At 36.7% G+C, this 18,248-nt stretch overlaps 1 protein-coding gene across 1 annotated transcript in view; it reads left to right on the top strand.

The window, feature by feature from the left end:
- Window positions 1–14,213, top strand: part of LOC140165831 (proto-oncogene tyrosine-protein kinase Yrk-like) — a 29,406-nt gene extending 15,193 nt beyond the window's left edge. Inside the window, exons 4-10 of the mRNA XM_072189153.1 lie at window positions 3,504–3,659; window positions 5,166–5,321; window positions 7,103–7,248; window positions 7,766–7,879; window positions 8,873–9,026; window positions 11,860–11,991; window positions 12,620–14,213. Coding sequence (XP_072045254.1) covers window positions 3,504–3,659; window positions 5,166–5,321; window positions 7,103–7,248; window positions 7,766–7,879; window positions 8,873–9,026; window positions 11,860–11,991; window positions 12,620–12,828 — 1,067 coding nt within the window. The 3' untranslated portion in view covers window positions 12,829–14,213. The remainder of the gene's footprint in view (window positions 1–3,503; window positions 3,660–5,165; window positions 5,322–7,102; window positions 7,249–7,765; window positions 7,880–8,872; window positions 9,027–11,859; window positions 11,992–12,619) is intronic.
- The last annotated feature ends 4,035 nt before the right edge of the window (window positions 14,214–18,248 follow it).

Raw genomic sequence — 18,248 nt, 5'->3', positions numbered from 1 at the left:
GCAGCTATGGTAAATCCCCATAGAGATTATACCCAAAGAGTACCAACTCAAAATGACCCAGAGTGTAGCAGCTATGGTAAATCCCCATAGAGATTATACCCAAAGAGTACCGACTCAAAAATACTCAGTGTGTAATGCTATGGTAATTGGTAAATCCCCCATAGAGATTATACCCAAAGAGTACCAACTCAAAATTACCCAGTGTGTAACTCTATGGTAAACCCACCATAGAGATTATACCCAAAGAGCAGGGTTCACAGTTAGCTCTCAAATAACCGGGTCCACTTTTTTATGCTGGACCCATTCAGATCCCATTTAGTTGAAATTTGCGGGTCCCAAATTGATTTTTGTGGGTGCAAATTGTACTTATGTACTGAAACTTCAGAAACACCGAAATGTATTTTCAGTACTGGCATAAGCGATAAATATGAAAGTATGCGAATTCGGCACCCAAAACTTACCAAAGTCGAGTCAAATTACTGGGTAAAAAGAGACTTTCCGCGATCGGCCGACTTTCACATAAAGAACTACAATTACTACCTAATAACATGCACTACTTTAATCATCTAATTATTTGGTTATTTTGTTATATTTGCTCGGTTGAAATATACAACAACCGCAAAAACATGTTTTCGCGATGTCACCAGGAATTGACCCTGTTTTGTTGACAGTATTATTGTAACATAATATTTGCACGATCCGAAAAAATATCGCAAGTCAACCTCTTCCACAGTTCCCCTCGTATCACTGATCAAATATCTATGCATGAAATAGCGATGAGGTGTGTATCATGTTGCAGCGATATTTGTAATTGTACATATATGTAATTTATGAATGAAAAGTTGTTTAAAAATGTGCTGTGAGCCGATTGAGAGCTGGGTTATCGCACAATGACGATCTATGATGACATTTTCTATTTCTTGGATGGGATTTTTCCGGGTCCAAGCACAGCCTGCTGGACCCATTCAGGTTACATAATCTTACTTTTTCCGGGTCCAGTGAGTTCAAAAAGCGTCCTGGACGCGAAAACGCGATAAACTGTGAACCCTGCCAAAGAGTACCAACTCAAAATTACCCAGTGTGTAACTCTATGGTAAATCCCCCATAGAGATTATACCCAAAGAGTACCAACTCAAAATTACCCAGTGTGTAACGCTATGGTAAATCCCCCATAGTGATTATACCCAAAGAGTACCAACTCAAATTTTCTCAGTGTGTAATGCTATGGTAAATCCCCCATAGTGATTATACCCAAAGAGTACCAACTCAAAATTACTCAGTGTGTAATGCTATGGTAAATCCCCCATAGTGATTATACCCAAAGAGTACCAACTCAAAATTACTCAGTGTGTAATGCTATGGTAAATCCCCATAGTGATTATACCCAAAGAGTACCAACTCAAAATTACTCAGTGTGTAATGCTATGGTAAATCCCCCATAGAGATTATACCCAAAGAGTACCAACTCAAAATTACTCAGTGTGTAATGCTATGGTAAATCCCCCATAGAGATTATACCCAAAGAGTACCAACTCAAAATTACTCAGTGTGTAACGCTATGGTAAATCCCCATAGAGATTATACCCAAAGAGTACCAACTCAAAATTACCCAGTGTGTAACGCTATGGTAAATCCCCCATAGTGATTATACCCAAAGAGTACCAACTCAAAATTACTCAGTGTGTAATGCTATGGTAAATCCCCCATATTGGTTTATAGCTCATGGAGGGCAAATAATGTACCTCCAACTTTTATTGGCTGGTGCATATTTTGGCACAACATGTTATACATAGAACGCAAACAGCACACTGTAAATCAGAAGTTTGCCGGGCGCATTGCAAAATACTCCTGATGTACACTATTTTACCCTAAACTACCTTCATTAAGAAGTAATAAAGATCAATTTATGCAACATACAAACATGAGCGACACGCAAACATGGCGGAGTCGATACTCTGTGGTTCTACTATGTACCTCATTGATTGAGACCTAAGTATATTGTGAAACTCTTTATTATGCATTTAACTAGGCCAACTCTATGAACCATAATGACCTCATAACCAATGGCAGAGTTCAGTCATCTCTATTCATCAAGCATAATGAAATTTTGACCTCATGATGTTGGGTATGAGTTTTTGTACCAACATATCCAAAGGTCATTCTATGAGTGTAGAAGTATATTGAGGTTAAGGAACTTTGGCATGATGGATTGTAATGTTGAGATCATAGTGAAACAAACACCAATTGAAAGTTAAATTAATTTGACATGGAAAGCCTTCGGCCTAACCATTATTTCAAATGGTATTTTTCATGGCCATGTAAACTTTTGTCATATAAAAGATGATATTTAATTGTAATGCAATGGGATATTCCAGATGTAATCCATACACCCACTATGGAAGACATGACCTTAATCTCCCACACATGGAGTGTACACAGAAAAATGACTGAGTCATTTGACTCACTTTGATGAGTCTTTGGTTTTTCCAAAATTGACACGCTTTGACATTTTATTGAGTCAATTGACTCATCATGAATGAATTAAGTGACACCTTATTCCCTCAGTAAGTGTAAGCTTTTCAGGGGTGTACATTGTAGCCATGGGGAGCCAGAGGCAAACTGCCCCCCCCCCCACATAAAATTTTCAGGGATAAAATGGGGACGGCAATGAGTTTAAAATGACTAAAAATGGGATGAAAATTTGACAAATGGGGATGAAATTTTGGCTTTGCCCCTCACACTAAAATCCTGGCTACGCTACTGAAATTTTTGCTGTTTAGGACAATTTGTTAGACACATGGATCCATATGCAGCAGGGAGGGATGGACCCATGTCTAAGAATTCTCTGTGAGTGAGAAACCTACCCCCATATCCAGGGATTTGTTGTGAAAAACTAATTTGGGCAACATATTCCTGTATGATTCAACATGGAAGTTGTAGCGTAAAGCCACACTTTAAAGTCTCTTAATAACCACACTATGTTTTTAATTTGGACATTCATTCAATCTAAGATGAACAAGTCTCTTAATAACCACACACTGTTTTTGATTTGGACACTTTACAGGTACCTATGCTTTATCAATACTAGATGAGAAGGGTGGCACCGCACATATCAGACATTACCACATCCAATCCAAGATGAACAAGTCTCTTAATAACCACACTATGTTTTTAATTTGGACACTTTTCAGGTACCTATGCTTTATCAATATGAGATGAGAAGGGTGGCACTGCACATATCAAACATTACTGCATTCAATCTAAGATGAACAAGTCTCTAATAACCACACTATGTTTTTAATTTGGACATTCATTCAATCTAAGATGAACAAGTCTCTAATAACCACACACTGTTTTTGATTTGGACACTTTACAGGTACCTATGCTTTATCAATACGAGATGAGAAGGGTGGCACCGCACATATCAGACATTACCACATCCAATCCAAGATGAACAAGTCTCTTAATAACCACACTATGTTTTTAATTTGGACACTTTTCAGGTACCTATGCTTTATCAATACGAGATGAGAAGGGTGGCACTGCACATATCAGACATTATCGCATCCAATCCAAGATGGAGAATGGCACTACCTTGTTCTATATATCAGAACATGCTAAGTTTCCTACGTTACAGGATACCATCAGCTTTTATCAAAGTAAGTACTTGGCAACTTTGATCAAAGTCACAGTCATGACTATAATTGCAGCACTTGCGGCTTTTGACTATGACCTGGGGTCCATTTCACTGAACTTTACGAAGCTTCGTAAGTCTCGAAATCATTCTTAACTTGCAACGAGTTGTAAGTTCCATTTCACTAAACTTACTTATGAACGGTACCCTTAGTTAGTAATAGGGATTTACTACAGGGAACCTTTGTAAAGTTACTTCTAAACTGAGCTCAAAAAGAAACTTATAATTTTTTACAACTTGTGAATCACAAGGTCATATCTTAAAATACTGTCAATCCAAATGAACCAAAATTACACAAAGGATTACCTTAATACTCTACTCAAAACACATGTCAGTAACCAATCAGTTGTCCAACTGACACAACAGCAAAATGCACTGTCATGGGACAGCTTCCTGGACTTCCTTTACTTTCACAGCCCTACATTTGGCACCCAGGACAAAAAATCTGTGAGAATGCACACAAGATCCTTGCACAGATAATAAAAGCGGTGCTGCTTTCTGCTTTTCATACACTTTTTTCATGAAACAGGGCTGGGCTGTGAATGTGGTCCAGGAAGCTGTCCCATGTCAGTGCATTTTGCTGTTGTGTCAGTTGGATAACTGCTTGGTTACTGACATGTGTTAAGAGTAGAGTATTGAAGTAAATCTGTGTGTAATTTTGGTTCAATTTGATGGACAGGATTTCAAGATATGACCTTGTGAAAAATTATAAGTTTCTTTTTGAGCTCAGTTTAGTATTGGGTAATCGTAACTTTACGAAAGGTTACTTGAGTTACGAAGGGTTAAAAGTTTAGTGAAATTATTAATTTTGCTTATTGCTTGGTCAGGGGGCATGTAGGCGCGGCGGTATGGGCTCTGCCTTGTAATTGGTGGATTGTGAGTTTAAGCCCTGGCGTTGCCCTTGTGTTATGTTCTTGGGCAAGGCGCTTTACCTCACTTGCCTCTCTCTACCCAGGGGTGAAATGGGGATCTGTTATGAATATTGGCCATTGAGCGCCGCCCAAAGGTATGAGCATGCCTTGGGCATTGTATGGCAGCTGACGTATTCGGACGACAGCGGAATAAATGTAAAGCACTTTGGTACATGTGCACATGTGAAAGGCGCTGTATAAATACCAACATTTATTTATGCATGTTTTGCACATGCAGGGAAGAGGCTACATCTTTATTGTATTATCATGCGAATTTTCCCATGGTACCTTATGGAGGACAAAATTTTATTTAAATGAGGATGACTCTGTCATGAGTGACGTCGTATTGCATACCCTCTATATTAGTTTTATATCAGTGGTACATAAATTCAACTATATTTGAAGAATATTTTATGTTTTACAACACAACACCAAGTCTGTGGCTTTTAAATTCCTTTTATCCAAATTTACTCGTAACTTAATGGACGAGTCTATGATAGAACTCACACGAAAATTGATTCAAAATAATATTTTTATTTTAATACTTGCCTCAAACACAGGAGAAGCCAGCGGGTTATGCAGTAGATTAACCACCCCATGTGCAACAGAAGCTCCTACAACGATAGGTCTTGGGAAGGATATATGGGAGATACCAAGGGATTCATTGAAGTTAGACATAAAGCTGGGATCAGGACAGTTTGGAGAGGTTTGGAAAGGTAAGCAATATGTGGTTTCTATGCAGGCAAGTCAACTCAATAGATAAAGCATTTGACTTTGGTGCAAGAGGTTGTGGGTTCGATCCCTGGTGGTGGTTTAGTTCGCTCTCGTGGAAAAATTGAGTTGGCTTGAAATACCCCTGGATGAGGAATTTACACCTAATTGTCTTGTTCTAACCTGTACAATTAAAACTTGGGGAGCTGAAGGTCAATTGTGGAAGTAATGTCTAGAATAATCGCTCTTGAAGCTGCAAAGTCCCTGAGTTGTTGTAAAATAGTTTATGGAATGATATGGTTCCGTGGAGGTCAGCGACAACCTGTAAAGTGTTTGGAGGCTTGTGTATCAACATCTATGCAATGCATTGTGCCTGTGCGTAGCGCACTATAAATCATTGTGCTTGTTCTTCTCTGCTACTTTTTGTGGTCTTGGCATTTGGTCCACAGTTTTTGTAATGGTTTACAATTTAAAAAAATGTTTATTTTGGAGTTATTATTACCTGTTTGTTCTTATTTTGTGTAAGGAACCCCTCAGTGAAGGCACTGTTTTTCAGGGATGCCAAGGAATTAAAACAAAATTCATTATAATAAGATTGACATTTTGTTGCCAATAAATCCAAAGTTCTCAATGCATACATTTCATTGTATTTTATGGAGTGATTATTGGCCATATTTCATATAATTGGCTGTTCCAGTTGATATCCATACACCCACTATAAATGACATGATCTTAATCTTTCACAGGAGTTGTAGATTTCAAATGGAGTCACCCATTCAAATAACCCCATTTGAAATTCACACTCCCTGTGCAAAAGGTTTAAGTCATGTCTTCCACAAGGGGTATATGGATTTCAACTGGAATAGCCCAATGGTTACTGCAGGTTATTGGCAAGATCTTACACTAGTTGGCAGATATTTTATTGATAAGATGGATATTTTTTGCCAATAAACCCAATGATTCATGCAATTCATGTTAATTCATAGAAGCGTTTATGTAATATGTGACCTATCACATCGGATCACAATAGGTTTCGGAAATCCACATTTAAAGATAATAGAAAAAATATGTGTGAACAAAATAAAGAATGTACTAAGAAATTTATTATATATTTGTCACACAGATGCCAAAAACAGTTTTTAACTAGGTGATGAAATACCAGTATATACAGGGGCGTAGCTAGACCAATATGATTCGGGGGGTGTACAGTATGGTTTGCCGACAGAAATTATTTTTAATTTGTTGACCCAAATTTTTTTTAGCCAGGACGGTGCTCAGAAATCTAAAAAGTGGGGGGGTAAGAGTCAAAAAATTTCCAACTCATTTTTAACTACTATACCATTAACAGTAAGTCTATTACGTTATATCAGCACAATTTCAGTAACATATTAATCTTTTGTATGTCTCTCACAATTTGCCGACAATCACACATACCTTTGGCTACATTTGCCGACAGTCACATGGTTTTGCCGACAGCAGTCACATTTTGCCGACAAAATTTTGTATTGGGGGTGTCACCCCCCCATACCCCCCCTCTAGCGACGGCCCTGAGTATATATTGTCAAAGATAATTGCTGTGTTTTTATGCGATAGGTCACATATGAGGCTATTCCAGTTGAAATCCTTAATCTCACACACAGGGAGTGTGAATTTCAGTTAGTGTTACCTAAATGGGCAACTCCATTTGATATCTACATCCCCTGCAATTGCACTTAAGGTTATGTCTTCCATAGGGAGTGCATGGATTCCAACTGGAAAAGTCCATTTTGTTGATTGTATTCTTCAGGTTATTGGCGAGGTCAGACAGCGGTAGCTATCAAGACATTGAAGGAAGGAACTATGTCTTGTGATGCATTCCTGGAAGAGGCAAATATCATGAAGGAACTGAGACATGACAAACTTGTCAATCTTTATGGCATTTGTTCAGATAGAGTAAGTTTGTATGGACCGATTTTAAATTATTCATTCCGATTAAACCGGAAGCATAAAATGATTTTCACATCATGCAGTACAAAGTTCCAATGTGTAACAGGCATCATATCCATGATGTTTGTTTGTTTGTTTTATTTCTTCTTTAACCTGGGACACTCAATCAGTTGAAAACACAATTAATCATCTGTTCTTCCTTGAGGCTCAGGGAATGATATACTTCGAACACAGTCAATTGTGGATGAGAGAGGTACTTTCAAGCAATGGTAGATGAAACACAGTTTTTAAGATATAGGGTGTTTATTAAATTTTGATAGAAAACTGAAGTTGAATCAACAGCAAGCATGATAGCTTTCACCTAATGCTCATTACACATATGTAGACACATTTCACCATTACCAAGACTATCAAAAGTTGTGACATTTATCAAAGTTGTATATGGGAGGGGGGGGGGGGGGCACCTCAACAGTGGAACTCTTATGTGCAACTAACATACTAAATATGTGTGGGTTTTTTTCAGGAGCCTATTTTCATAGTAACCGAGTTAATGAAGCATGGTGCTTTACTGGAACATCTCAGGGAAGGTGAAGGCAAAAATGCAAATTTAAGACTACTTGTGGATATGGCAGCACAGGTATGTATTGAGCAATGAGATTATATCCAAGGAGTACCAACTCAAAATTGTAATGTATGTAATGCTATTTTGGGTTATAGGTAAAGTTAATCGAATTCTGGAAATAAAATTTGCAACTTACATGCAACATATGTATCCGGTAACTCCGAACTTCATCAGGCATCTGATTGGTCATGTGACAAAGTATACAGGAACGATTTTGCTATTTTGGTTTTTTGCCAATGGAAAAAATGGCAAATAGTGTGCCTCCTGCGTTTTTCGGCAAATCCCTAAAATCAAACGATAAATTGAAGCTTGAATGTTACAAAGTTTTGCGCACTCAGCACTTAGTGCTCATTTTTGGCGTAATGCATTACACAAACAACAGTTGCGGAGCACAAGCAAAATTATGCGGAGGAACATTATTTGTTCTCCATGAGTGACAAACAAACATGACAGAATACAGTCTCTTTTGTTTATCTCAAAAACAAGTGATCATTTTAATTGCAGTCTCAGTAAAATGTGTTGCTTGTAGCTTGTGGGATTTGGCATTTTGGATTTGGCATTTTTAAACATGTATAAACTCTACCAATATAATAATCTTGGCAATCTGATTGGCTTATCCTCGTATCTGATCCATGTTGTATCCATACTATGCATGACGACTCCATGTATGTGTAAGAATACATGGGTTGCGCAGTGGTGATCAAGCGTGCCGAAACTGTATTTTGCGTTTGTGTGTGAACGACACATTTGTTGTATAACCTACTGTCCATTTCACTAAACTTTACAAAGCTTTGTAAGTCTCGAAATCGTTCAAAATATTGGCATTTCATCACTCCATTTCACTAAACTTACGAATGGTAGTCTAGTATTGGGTATTCATAACGTTTACTTGAGTTACAAAGGGTTAAAAGTTTAGTGAAATGGACCCCAGGATCTTTGTCTTAATATGATTTGATTATTTTCCATTAATATCATTATAACTTATATGCTCGTTGTCATTTAACACAGATTGCACAAGGTATGAATTACTTGGAGAGAAAGGGCTATGTACACCGTGATCTGGCTGCAAGAAACATCTTAGTAGGAGAGAACAACCTCGTCAAAGTTGCTGATTTTGGCTTGGCTAAAGTCGTCAAGGAAACTGACTATATTGCAAGAAAAGGTAGATTTGACATTTTGTTGAAATGTTAATTTATGTATTGTATAGCGGGAAATTTCCCAGGGGGTTTAATTTTTGCATTTTTTTGTGGTCGAACAGGCAGCTACGAATTTTTAACCCCACAAAAATATTTATTACACATAGTATACAAATATTGACTGCTATGAGGGGCATGGTTAAGATTATAGGCCCATGTGATCTCAAAACCATGCTATGACCAGAGGCGCAGCCAAGGGTCATAGCATGGTTTTGAGATCACCGCGGGCCTATAATCTTAACCATGTCCCGAATAAAGCAGTCAATATTTGTTTTATATACCGAATGGATATGTGGATGTTGTGATTGCGCAGTTTGATCGGAACGCACGTTACCGGTCCATAGTTCATTTCCATGGACCAGTCCATAGTTCATTTTGAGGGCATAGTTAATTCAATGACTGCACATTCAACCAAGCAGATGACAGGAATCTGTATATGAGGTATATAATACTTAATGTGATTATATTAAGAAATGTGAATTAAACACCCACTAAACTGTCCAGAATTGATAAAATTGCAAAAAATTAACCCAGTTAAAATATCCCACTATACAATAACTGATTTACCATGAAGAATAGTTATGGTGCAGTCACTATGACCATAGACTAAAGAGATACAGACCATTCATCAACAGGCAAAGTCCCTGTGCTTTTTATGCTGAGAATGTTCCCATATTCATGAAGGTCAATTGTTTGATCATGTGTGTCCAACAGATCATGCCAGCATTGCGTGCCTTCACGATACACGATCAAGTGTTGTGCGTCTTTGAGACACTAACAATATATGGTACATGTGTAGCATTTTTGTTTGTCGCTCTCCTTGGAATGATTGGTCCTTATTAACAGATGATACTGGGACTTTGCCAGTTGGTAAATGTGAGTGGACACTACGAATGAGCCGTAAACTCGGCAAATTGTATTCTGTGTTACAGTGTAAAATGTGCGTGAAGGTCGTATTCATAGGTATCTCAATTCCGTGCAACAAGTATCTCATCAAACACTGTTTAAACCAATCAATAATCCTATTGCTGAAGAGGATAATAAGCTTCTACCTGTTTCTATAGAATCCTTAAAAAGTTCTTGTCTTTGTTTGTTTTGGCTAAATCCTGTTCAAGTGGTGGATAACAAAGCATTGTATTTTGTCTAGGTATGTATAACCAAAAATTAACAATGAGAGGACATTCCTGAACCTCGTTTACTTGGGGATGATTTGAAATGACTGCCAATTATGACTGTTTGATATTTATTACCAGAAATGTGGAAAAAGAGACACATGTAGAACCGAAAAAATGTACAATTTTGTTGAAGGAACGGAGTTCAACAAACCATAACCCCACATCTGGATATTGTTTGAAGTCAAATGATACACCATTTTAAAGCTTATGATATATATTTTCTAAACATGAAATAAAACAAAATTGACTGGGGGCCGACTTTACGGCTGATTCGTGGTGTCTACTACACAAATGGTCTGTATATCATTAGTCAATGAGCATGATGCTGAAAATGGTCATACCATAAACAAAAACCTCAACCCTTGTTTGACTAATTACTTGATTCAAAGACCATATAAAAGAACAAATATGGTATGCTACATCAACCGGCTGTTTCTACTGTGCTTGACAAAAGCCAATACACACCAATGCCCACAGATTGGGGTATAAGTACACAGCAATAATTTATCCAGCTGTGTTTCTACTGTGCTTGACAAAAGCCAATACACACCAATGCCCACAGATTGGGGTATAAGTACACAGCAATAATTTATCCAGCTGTGTTTCTACTGTGCTTGACAAAAGCCAATACACACCAATGCCCACAGATTGGGGTATAAGTACACAGCAATAATTTATCCAGCTGTGTTTCTACTGTGCTTGACAAAAGCCAATACACACCAATGCCCACAGATTGGGGTATAAGTACACAGCAATAATTTACCCAGCTGTGTTTCTACTGTGCTTGACAAAAGCCAATACACACCAATGCCCACAGATTGGGGTATAAGTACACAGCAATAATTTACCCAGCTGTGTTTCTACTGTGCTTGACAAAAGCCAATACACACCAATGCCCACAGATTGGGGTATAAGTACACAGCAATAATTTACCCAGCTGTGTTTCTACTGTGCTTGACAAAAGCCAATACACACCAATGCCCACAGATTGGGGTATAAGTACACAGCAATAATTTACCCAGCTGTGTTTCTACTGTGCTTGACAAAAGCCAATACACACCAATGCCCACAGATTGGGGTATAAGTACACAGCAATAATTTACCCAGCTGTGTTTCTACTGGGCTTGACACAAGCCAATACACACCAATGCCCACAGATTGGGGTATAAGTACACAGCAATAATTTACCCAGCTGTGTTTCTACTGGGCTTGATAAATGCCAATGTGGCAAGGATAAGTAATGCACAGCAAACGATGCTGAATAAAAACACACAAATGAGTGGTTGCTGAACTGTAAGTAAAATCTAAAAAGGTTCTTAAGTTGTACATAGAACCATAAATGGTCCTACAATGAACTTAAAATGGCTTCTGGATAGGCTAGAAAGAACATTTTAAACCTGAAAATGGTTTTGGAAGAGCCAGAAAGAACCATTTTTTGGGTTCTTTTCATTTTCAAAAATCCCTTTTCTCAAGGGTTCTACATACAGGAGTGTCAAGAAACCTTTTTTAAGATTGTGCAAGGTTTCATGTTCCTGTATATTTTCATCAATTTTATACCAAATGAGTGTATATGGGTTTTTGTCTTTAATTCTGCAATATTTCTTATTTTGTTTTACACTTACAGGCAGCAAGTTTCCTGTGAAATGGACGGCACCAGAAGCTGCCTTGTATGGTACATTCTCTATCAAATCAGATGTATGGTCATTTGGTATTCTTATATCAGAGCTTGTCACCAAAGGCAAAATGCCATACCCAGGTAATTTTTTGAATGTGTGCGGATGGGTTCATTTGTTTTCACCGCCAACAATGGGTTTATGTATGAATTTTTAAATTTACTAGTCTGCATGTCGATGTTCATGTTTTTTTCACCGCAAATTGCACACCAAAATTGAGCTGAAAAAAGGATGGCCCCGGACACTACTGGTCATCTAACAGCATTTCTGAATGGGTGATAACTTGAAATGCTCATTTCAATTGCCAATTAAGACTAGGCTTTAACTTATTTATAGTCAAATTTGCATTTGCAGATGATCTTATTAATACCCTCCTTTATTGGTTCAAAATTATTGGACACAATATTCATTTTGGCCAATCGGTAGGTAGTTTTCATGGGGTTAATTTTAGTTGTGTAAGAAGACTCTAAAACTTAATTTAGCGGATTCTCTGGTGCATGGAGAAAAATCTGAAGTGTACAATGGCAGGAGACGTTTAGATTCCCATAGTCTAACATGCATGGATTAAAGTTAGTTTTCTTTTCATGTCTAACAACAATATGTAGGCAGAAATTGATTCTAAATTTAGAATTGATTCATTTGATTAAAAAAAGCAGAAGCTATATTATAAGCTCACTGTTATTTTGCTTTGTTTTTTCTTCTTTGTTTCAGGTATGTCAAACCAAGAAGTCTTAGAACAAGTCCAGCGTGGTTATCGAATGAACAAACCAATGCACTGCCCGGAATCTTTGTTTAGAATCATGCACCAATGCTGGAAGGAAAACCCTCATGATAGACCCACTTTTGAATTCCTTTACCAGTTTTTGGATGACTACTTTGTTGCAACAGAACCAGAATATCGAGATCCCGATGGTTTCTAGAAACACTGCAGAATGAATGTCTTCTTTCTTGTAACAGAAATAGATTGTTTCTAGAAACATTGCAGAAGGAATATCTTCGTTGTAATAGAAATGGACTGTTTCTAGAAACATTGCAGAAAGAATGTATTTGTGGAAACAGATATGGATTGTTTCTAGAAACATTGCAGAGAGAAAAGAATGTCTTTTTTGTGGAAACAGAAATGGATTGTTTCTAGAAACATTGGGGAACTAATGTCTTCTTTGTTGTAATAGAAATTGATTGTTTCTAGAAACATTGCAGAAAGAATGTCTTCTTTGTGGAAACAGAAATGGATTGTTTCTAGAAACATTGCAGAACGAATGTCTTCTTTGTTGTAACAGAAATGGATTGTTTCTAGAAACATCTAAACATATGTCTTATTTGCGGAAACAGAACAAAATGGTTTCTAGAAGTTTTGCAGAATGATGAATGACCACTTTGTTGCTACAGAACCAGGGTATTGAGATCTGAGTTGCATGGTTTCTATAAATAGTGCAGAATGAATGAACACTATGTTTCCACAGAACCAGAGTGTTTCTAGAAACACTGCAGAATGAGTGACTGCTTTGTTGCAAGAGCACCAGAGTATTGAGATCTGTATGGTTTCTAGATACACTAGTCTGGTAAACTTTATTGCTTTAGAACCAAGGTATTGAGATATGGAGGGTTTCTCGAAACACTGCATACTACTATGTTGCAAAATTAGCAAAAGATTTCTAGAAACACTGTTGAATGAATGATTTGTTGCAAAATGAATGAATACTTTGTCACAACAGAACCAGATTGTTTTAAGAAATACTACAGAATGAATGAGTGCTTTGTTATATCAGAACAGAATCGAGAAACCAGAAGGGTTTCAAGAAACACTACAAAATATGATTTGCTACAAGACTATGCATTACATTGGCTACTATCAGTACCAGATAGGTGTGTATTATATTGTGCAGCGTGGACAAAGCAAATATAGCAGGTGCCTTTTGGGCAGTATGTGTGCTTGGGTTCATAGATGCGCACATCCGTCTGGATTTCTTCAGTTTGGTGTTGGATTTCTTTGGTTTGGGTTAGGATTTCAAGGTGAATAATCGCAACCAACAAGTTCCTACATATTTGCTTCCAATCAAATTATGCAGACAAAAAAAACCCGTCAAGTGTAGTATCAACAAGATTTCAGTGGAGTGATAGGCTTCTCAAAGAAATGATATATGATTTATGCACTGCAGTGGAAGTGCAATGGAGGTATGTGAGGCTTGCCCCGTAAACTTGGCCCTTATCCCAAGTCAGAACTATTTGGAGCATGTGTCTTTATTTACACAATGCCTAGGAATAATACCAGACTCATCTCAAGTGGAGGTCACTTCAAATCATCCCAGGTTTAGGAATACAGAGAACATTCTTTAACCATGTGAAATGGGGATGATTTGAAGTGACCTCCACTAGAGATGAGTCTGGTATTCATTCCTAGCTATTATTTGAAATGAAACACATATAGCAGACGACAAATGCATCATTTTGATATGGATGGACACAAATATTAAGACTATTAGATTTTCAAATTTTGAAATTTCATCACTCGATGAAAGATGTCATGTTCATTCCACTCACCTTTGCAGCTTGTGGAATGGAAGTATCATCTTCCAACTTGTGATGAAATTTCAATCGTCACATCCACACACAGTAAATATTGGGCTATTCCATTCAATATACACACTACCCCTGTGGAAGATTTTGGAAATATCTTCTACAGAGGGAGTATGAATTTTAAATAGAATGAACACATTAGGCATCTCCATTTGAATTTCATACACCCTCTGATAATGATTCAAAATGAATCTTCCACAGAGGGATGCTGAGTTTGTGTGCTAATTCCATTTGAAATTTATACTCCTCCTGTAGAAGATATTTCCAAAATCTTCCACAGGAGAAGTGTGGATTTTAAATGGAATAGCTCATTTATATTTTTGTGTTTTCTTTCAGCACTGCTCAACAAGTTTTTTTTTTCAATATATATATACGATATGTTGTTAATATTTGAAATAGCGAAGTCCATCATATATGATTTTGGTAGACTATAAAATTATGTTAAAGGCATGCAGTACTTTTGATTTAAAGGAGGATTTTGTGATCCTAGCATCCTCTTTTTATGACATATTTCAGTAGATATCCACGAAAAAAGCTTATTCCCAAAATTTCAGTTGATTCCGATTTTGCATTTGCGAGTTATGCATGATTATGCGTATTACAGAACGAAATTCAAATTTGGCGATATTTTTGCTAAATGAATGAATCTGCAAGAAATATTTGGTACATAAACATTATGTAGCCAGATAGGTATCCAGTGGTATAAAAATCTCAACTTTTTTGGAGAAAAGTGGGGGGATGAGGTTGTGGATCACGAAATGCCCTTTTAAGTTCAACAAAATCACATAATATCACCATTTAGTTATAAATGTAAAACTGAATATCTTCATTGGGCAGGAAACATTTCCTTATATGTGTCATTGGCCCCTGAACATGTTTAAAATAAATTGGCAGTTTTGTTATGAAAATGTTCAAGGGCCACAAGTACATATGTTTTTCCTGCACAACGGAATGATCTTCCTCCATCCCTCGTTGCAGCACCGTCCGTAGAAGCATTTCGGCACGGACTTGCTAGCATCCAGCTTCCATAATTGCTGATGCTATTTTTACCGCATCGAAGCACTGTATATAATAAACTTTCTTCACGCTCATCACTAGCACTTTTGTTCGCCTCGCCATGTTAATATTCAAGGTGCAGCAATACTCATTTCTGAGGGATGCACTGTATCAGATGAAGATGAAGAACGATGATAGAATTAGGTCTACTGTCTACCCATGTGAACATTTCTGCTAACAATGAACAGAGGTGCCATTTTTGTGTTGTGTATCATACATGTCTGCATGCATTGCTGCATAGCAAGTGTTAAATTAAGAATTAGTTCATAATGTAAGTTAAAAATTTGATAATCATATGAGTGCCATATTATTGTAACAATTTACCTGTGAATTACTAAATTATGTATACCATCTCTACTATGATCAGCTCGTAATAGATGAGAATTAAAATAATAATCCAAGAAAGGTTGAAACCATGGACATGGTAAAGTGCTCAACCAAGAATGGAGCTTAATACATGATAAAACTTAGATGACCCTGCTACATTAGTTTTGTAGCAGGGTCATCTAAGTTTTATCACGTAGATGAGAATTATCCGGTTTTGAATATGCGCATGATAAAGTCCCAACTCACATCAGTGTAATTCACAAAACCGTATGTCAGTCAAAGTGCAGTTCACGCCCAACTGTGTGTACGCCATTCTATACCAATCTACAATGTTACGAGTCCTTCCAATTATGAGCTGATCGTAGTTTAGTATAATTTTGATCATTCAAATTATGAATCTGTTATTATATTTCTTTTACCAAAAACACATTGCTGCATTAAATATGATTGCAATGCCTCCTTAGGCACTTTAGTTAGTCTTAATGCAGAGGCACTTATTAAATTTTTGTAATGCGATTAACTTGTGGAATTCTCCGTTACAATGGTGCAAACACAGAATAATCAAGAAAAACAAAGGTCAAAGTAATTGCAACTCACAACCCAGACTATTTTTGTGTATTTTTATGTATAATTTGGCCAAATTTAAGGGTGCAATGATGTGCTTAGACAAATCTGTGTTAGATATGTTCATAGTGGGTGCTAATTAGGGGGTGCTTATTTATGAGGTCAAATTCCGTATATTAAACAGATAGAGAGTGCATAATCTTAATACAAATCAAGTTATTAATATCTGCAGAAATTTATGACCCTTGTACACAACTTTTAATTCCTGAAATTTTGCTTAGAATAAATTCAGAACTAATAGCTAAATCTTAATTCACTTGTACTTAAAATGAAAATGTATAATTTGAAAACCATTTCTGTGTTGTTACTACATGAATCCAGTCAATTCATTTGTTAGTAGTAAACTTTATGAACTTAAAATTTTTAAGAAAGACCCATCATTTTCCAGAATAAAATATTCACTTGATGTTTACTTTCAAGCTACTAGGAAAATTATACCAACACTTGATTAAAAATCCATGTGACTTATATTTTATGCCTAAATATTGTTATTTTGTTTATTTGGTCGCAGTATGTCCATATTAGCTTTGGTGAAGTGGATACCAGCTTCAGTAATTTTGTCCTATTTTTTTTCTAAACAGTGAAGTTATTTCACAGTGCTTCCTGTAATCAATGCAAACAGTACTATGATTTTTATAATTTTGTTTTTGTTAAATCACATTTATTTGAAGCTGTTTATTCTTTTGAATCTGATGCAGAGTGACTCACCTGAAGATTGAAAAAGTAAAATGAAGAAGGTAGCAAAAATTCGATAGTTAGCATATGTGCTTACTATTGAGCGCTTTTGAAATTGTACCAAAGTCCGGCACTTTACCAACTGAACTAATGGGGTTGAGACACAAATTTGCAGGTTTACTTGTTCGTATATAACTTTGTGTATTGCTGATTTGCTCAAAACCCTGTACAATTTTGTGGATGGGGCATTTCATGTTTGCATATATTTTAATAGCGCTCGATAGTAAGCACATATGCTAACTATTGAGTTTTTACGATATTCAGTGACAACTCAGTGAAAAAATGCCTGTATAGTGCAAACAAATAACATATTTGACACAAGTACCTATTCCTTCGTAGTGCCTAATAAACCCCAGACAGAAAATGTGTGGCATGAAATTTAGTCAAAATCTTCCCACGGGACTAACTTTTCATAAGCTTTTCAGAGGTTAAGAAGGTGGAATGTTTTTTAGATTTGTTCATAGAATTGCAGACCATGCTTTGTTATTTATACTAACTGTGTATACACTAGTAGAAAATGTTCAAATTACTTGACTATAATTGTGTATTTGTGGTCCAAAATACGCTTATTAAAGCCGTAATGTGTGATTTGCTTCACAGAGACGCCTTACTCGGATTTCTACTTTTTGCATAATTATAATGCCCAGTAGTATACTAAATTAACACGTATAAGACTATTATTATATATAAAGCCTGAAGTGCTTTAATAACAGTAAAATTTTTTGTATTAAAACCGGGTCGACCCGGTTTTATTCAGAGTTCAGTGATTGAGTACTTGCTAAAATGTACCGTGGATGTCAGTTTGTATGTACACACGTCGAGTGCAATGCTCCGTGAAGTTACATGTAATGCGATCGGCGAGCGTAGTACACGCATTGTAGGTGTTGGAATGAATCGCTATTTTCTTCGTTATACCTCATTTGTTTGGCTCAAAATTAAAAGGGGATAATGTGATCAGTGAAAACAAACATTTAAATAAGAATCTATTCTTGATGCAAATCACACATTATTGCTTTAAGCT

This window comes from Amphiura filiformis, chromosome 12 (genome assembly GCF_039555335.1).
Source record: "Amphiura filiformis chromosome 12, Afil_fr2py, whole genome shotgun sequence".
Classification (NCBI taxonomy): Eukaryota; Metazoa; Echinodermata; class Ophiuroidea; order Amphilepidida; family Amphiuridae; genus Amphiura; species Amphiura filiformis.
Note: the sequence above shows the minus strand (reverse complement) of the source record. Positions and strands in the feature narration are given on the sequence as shown.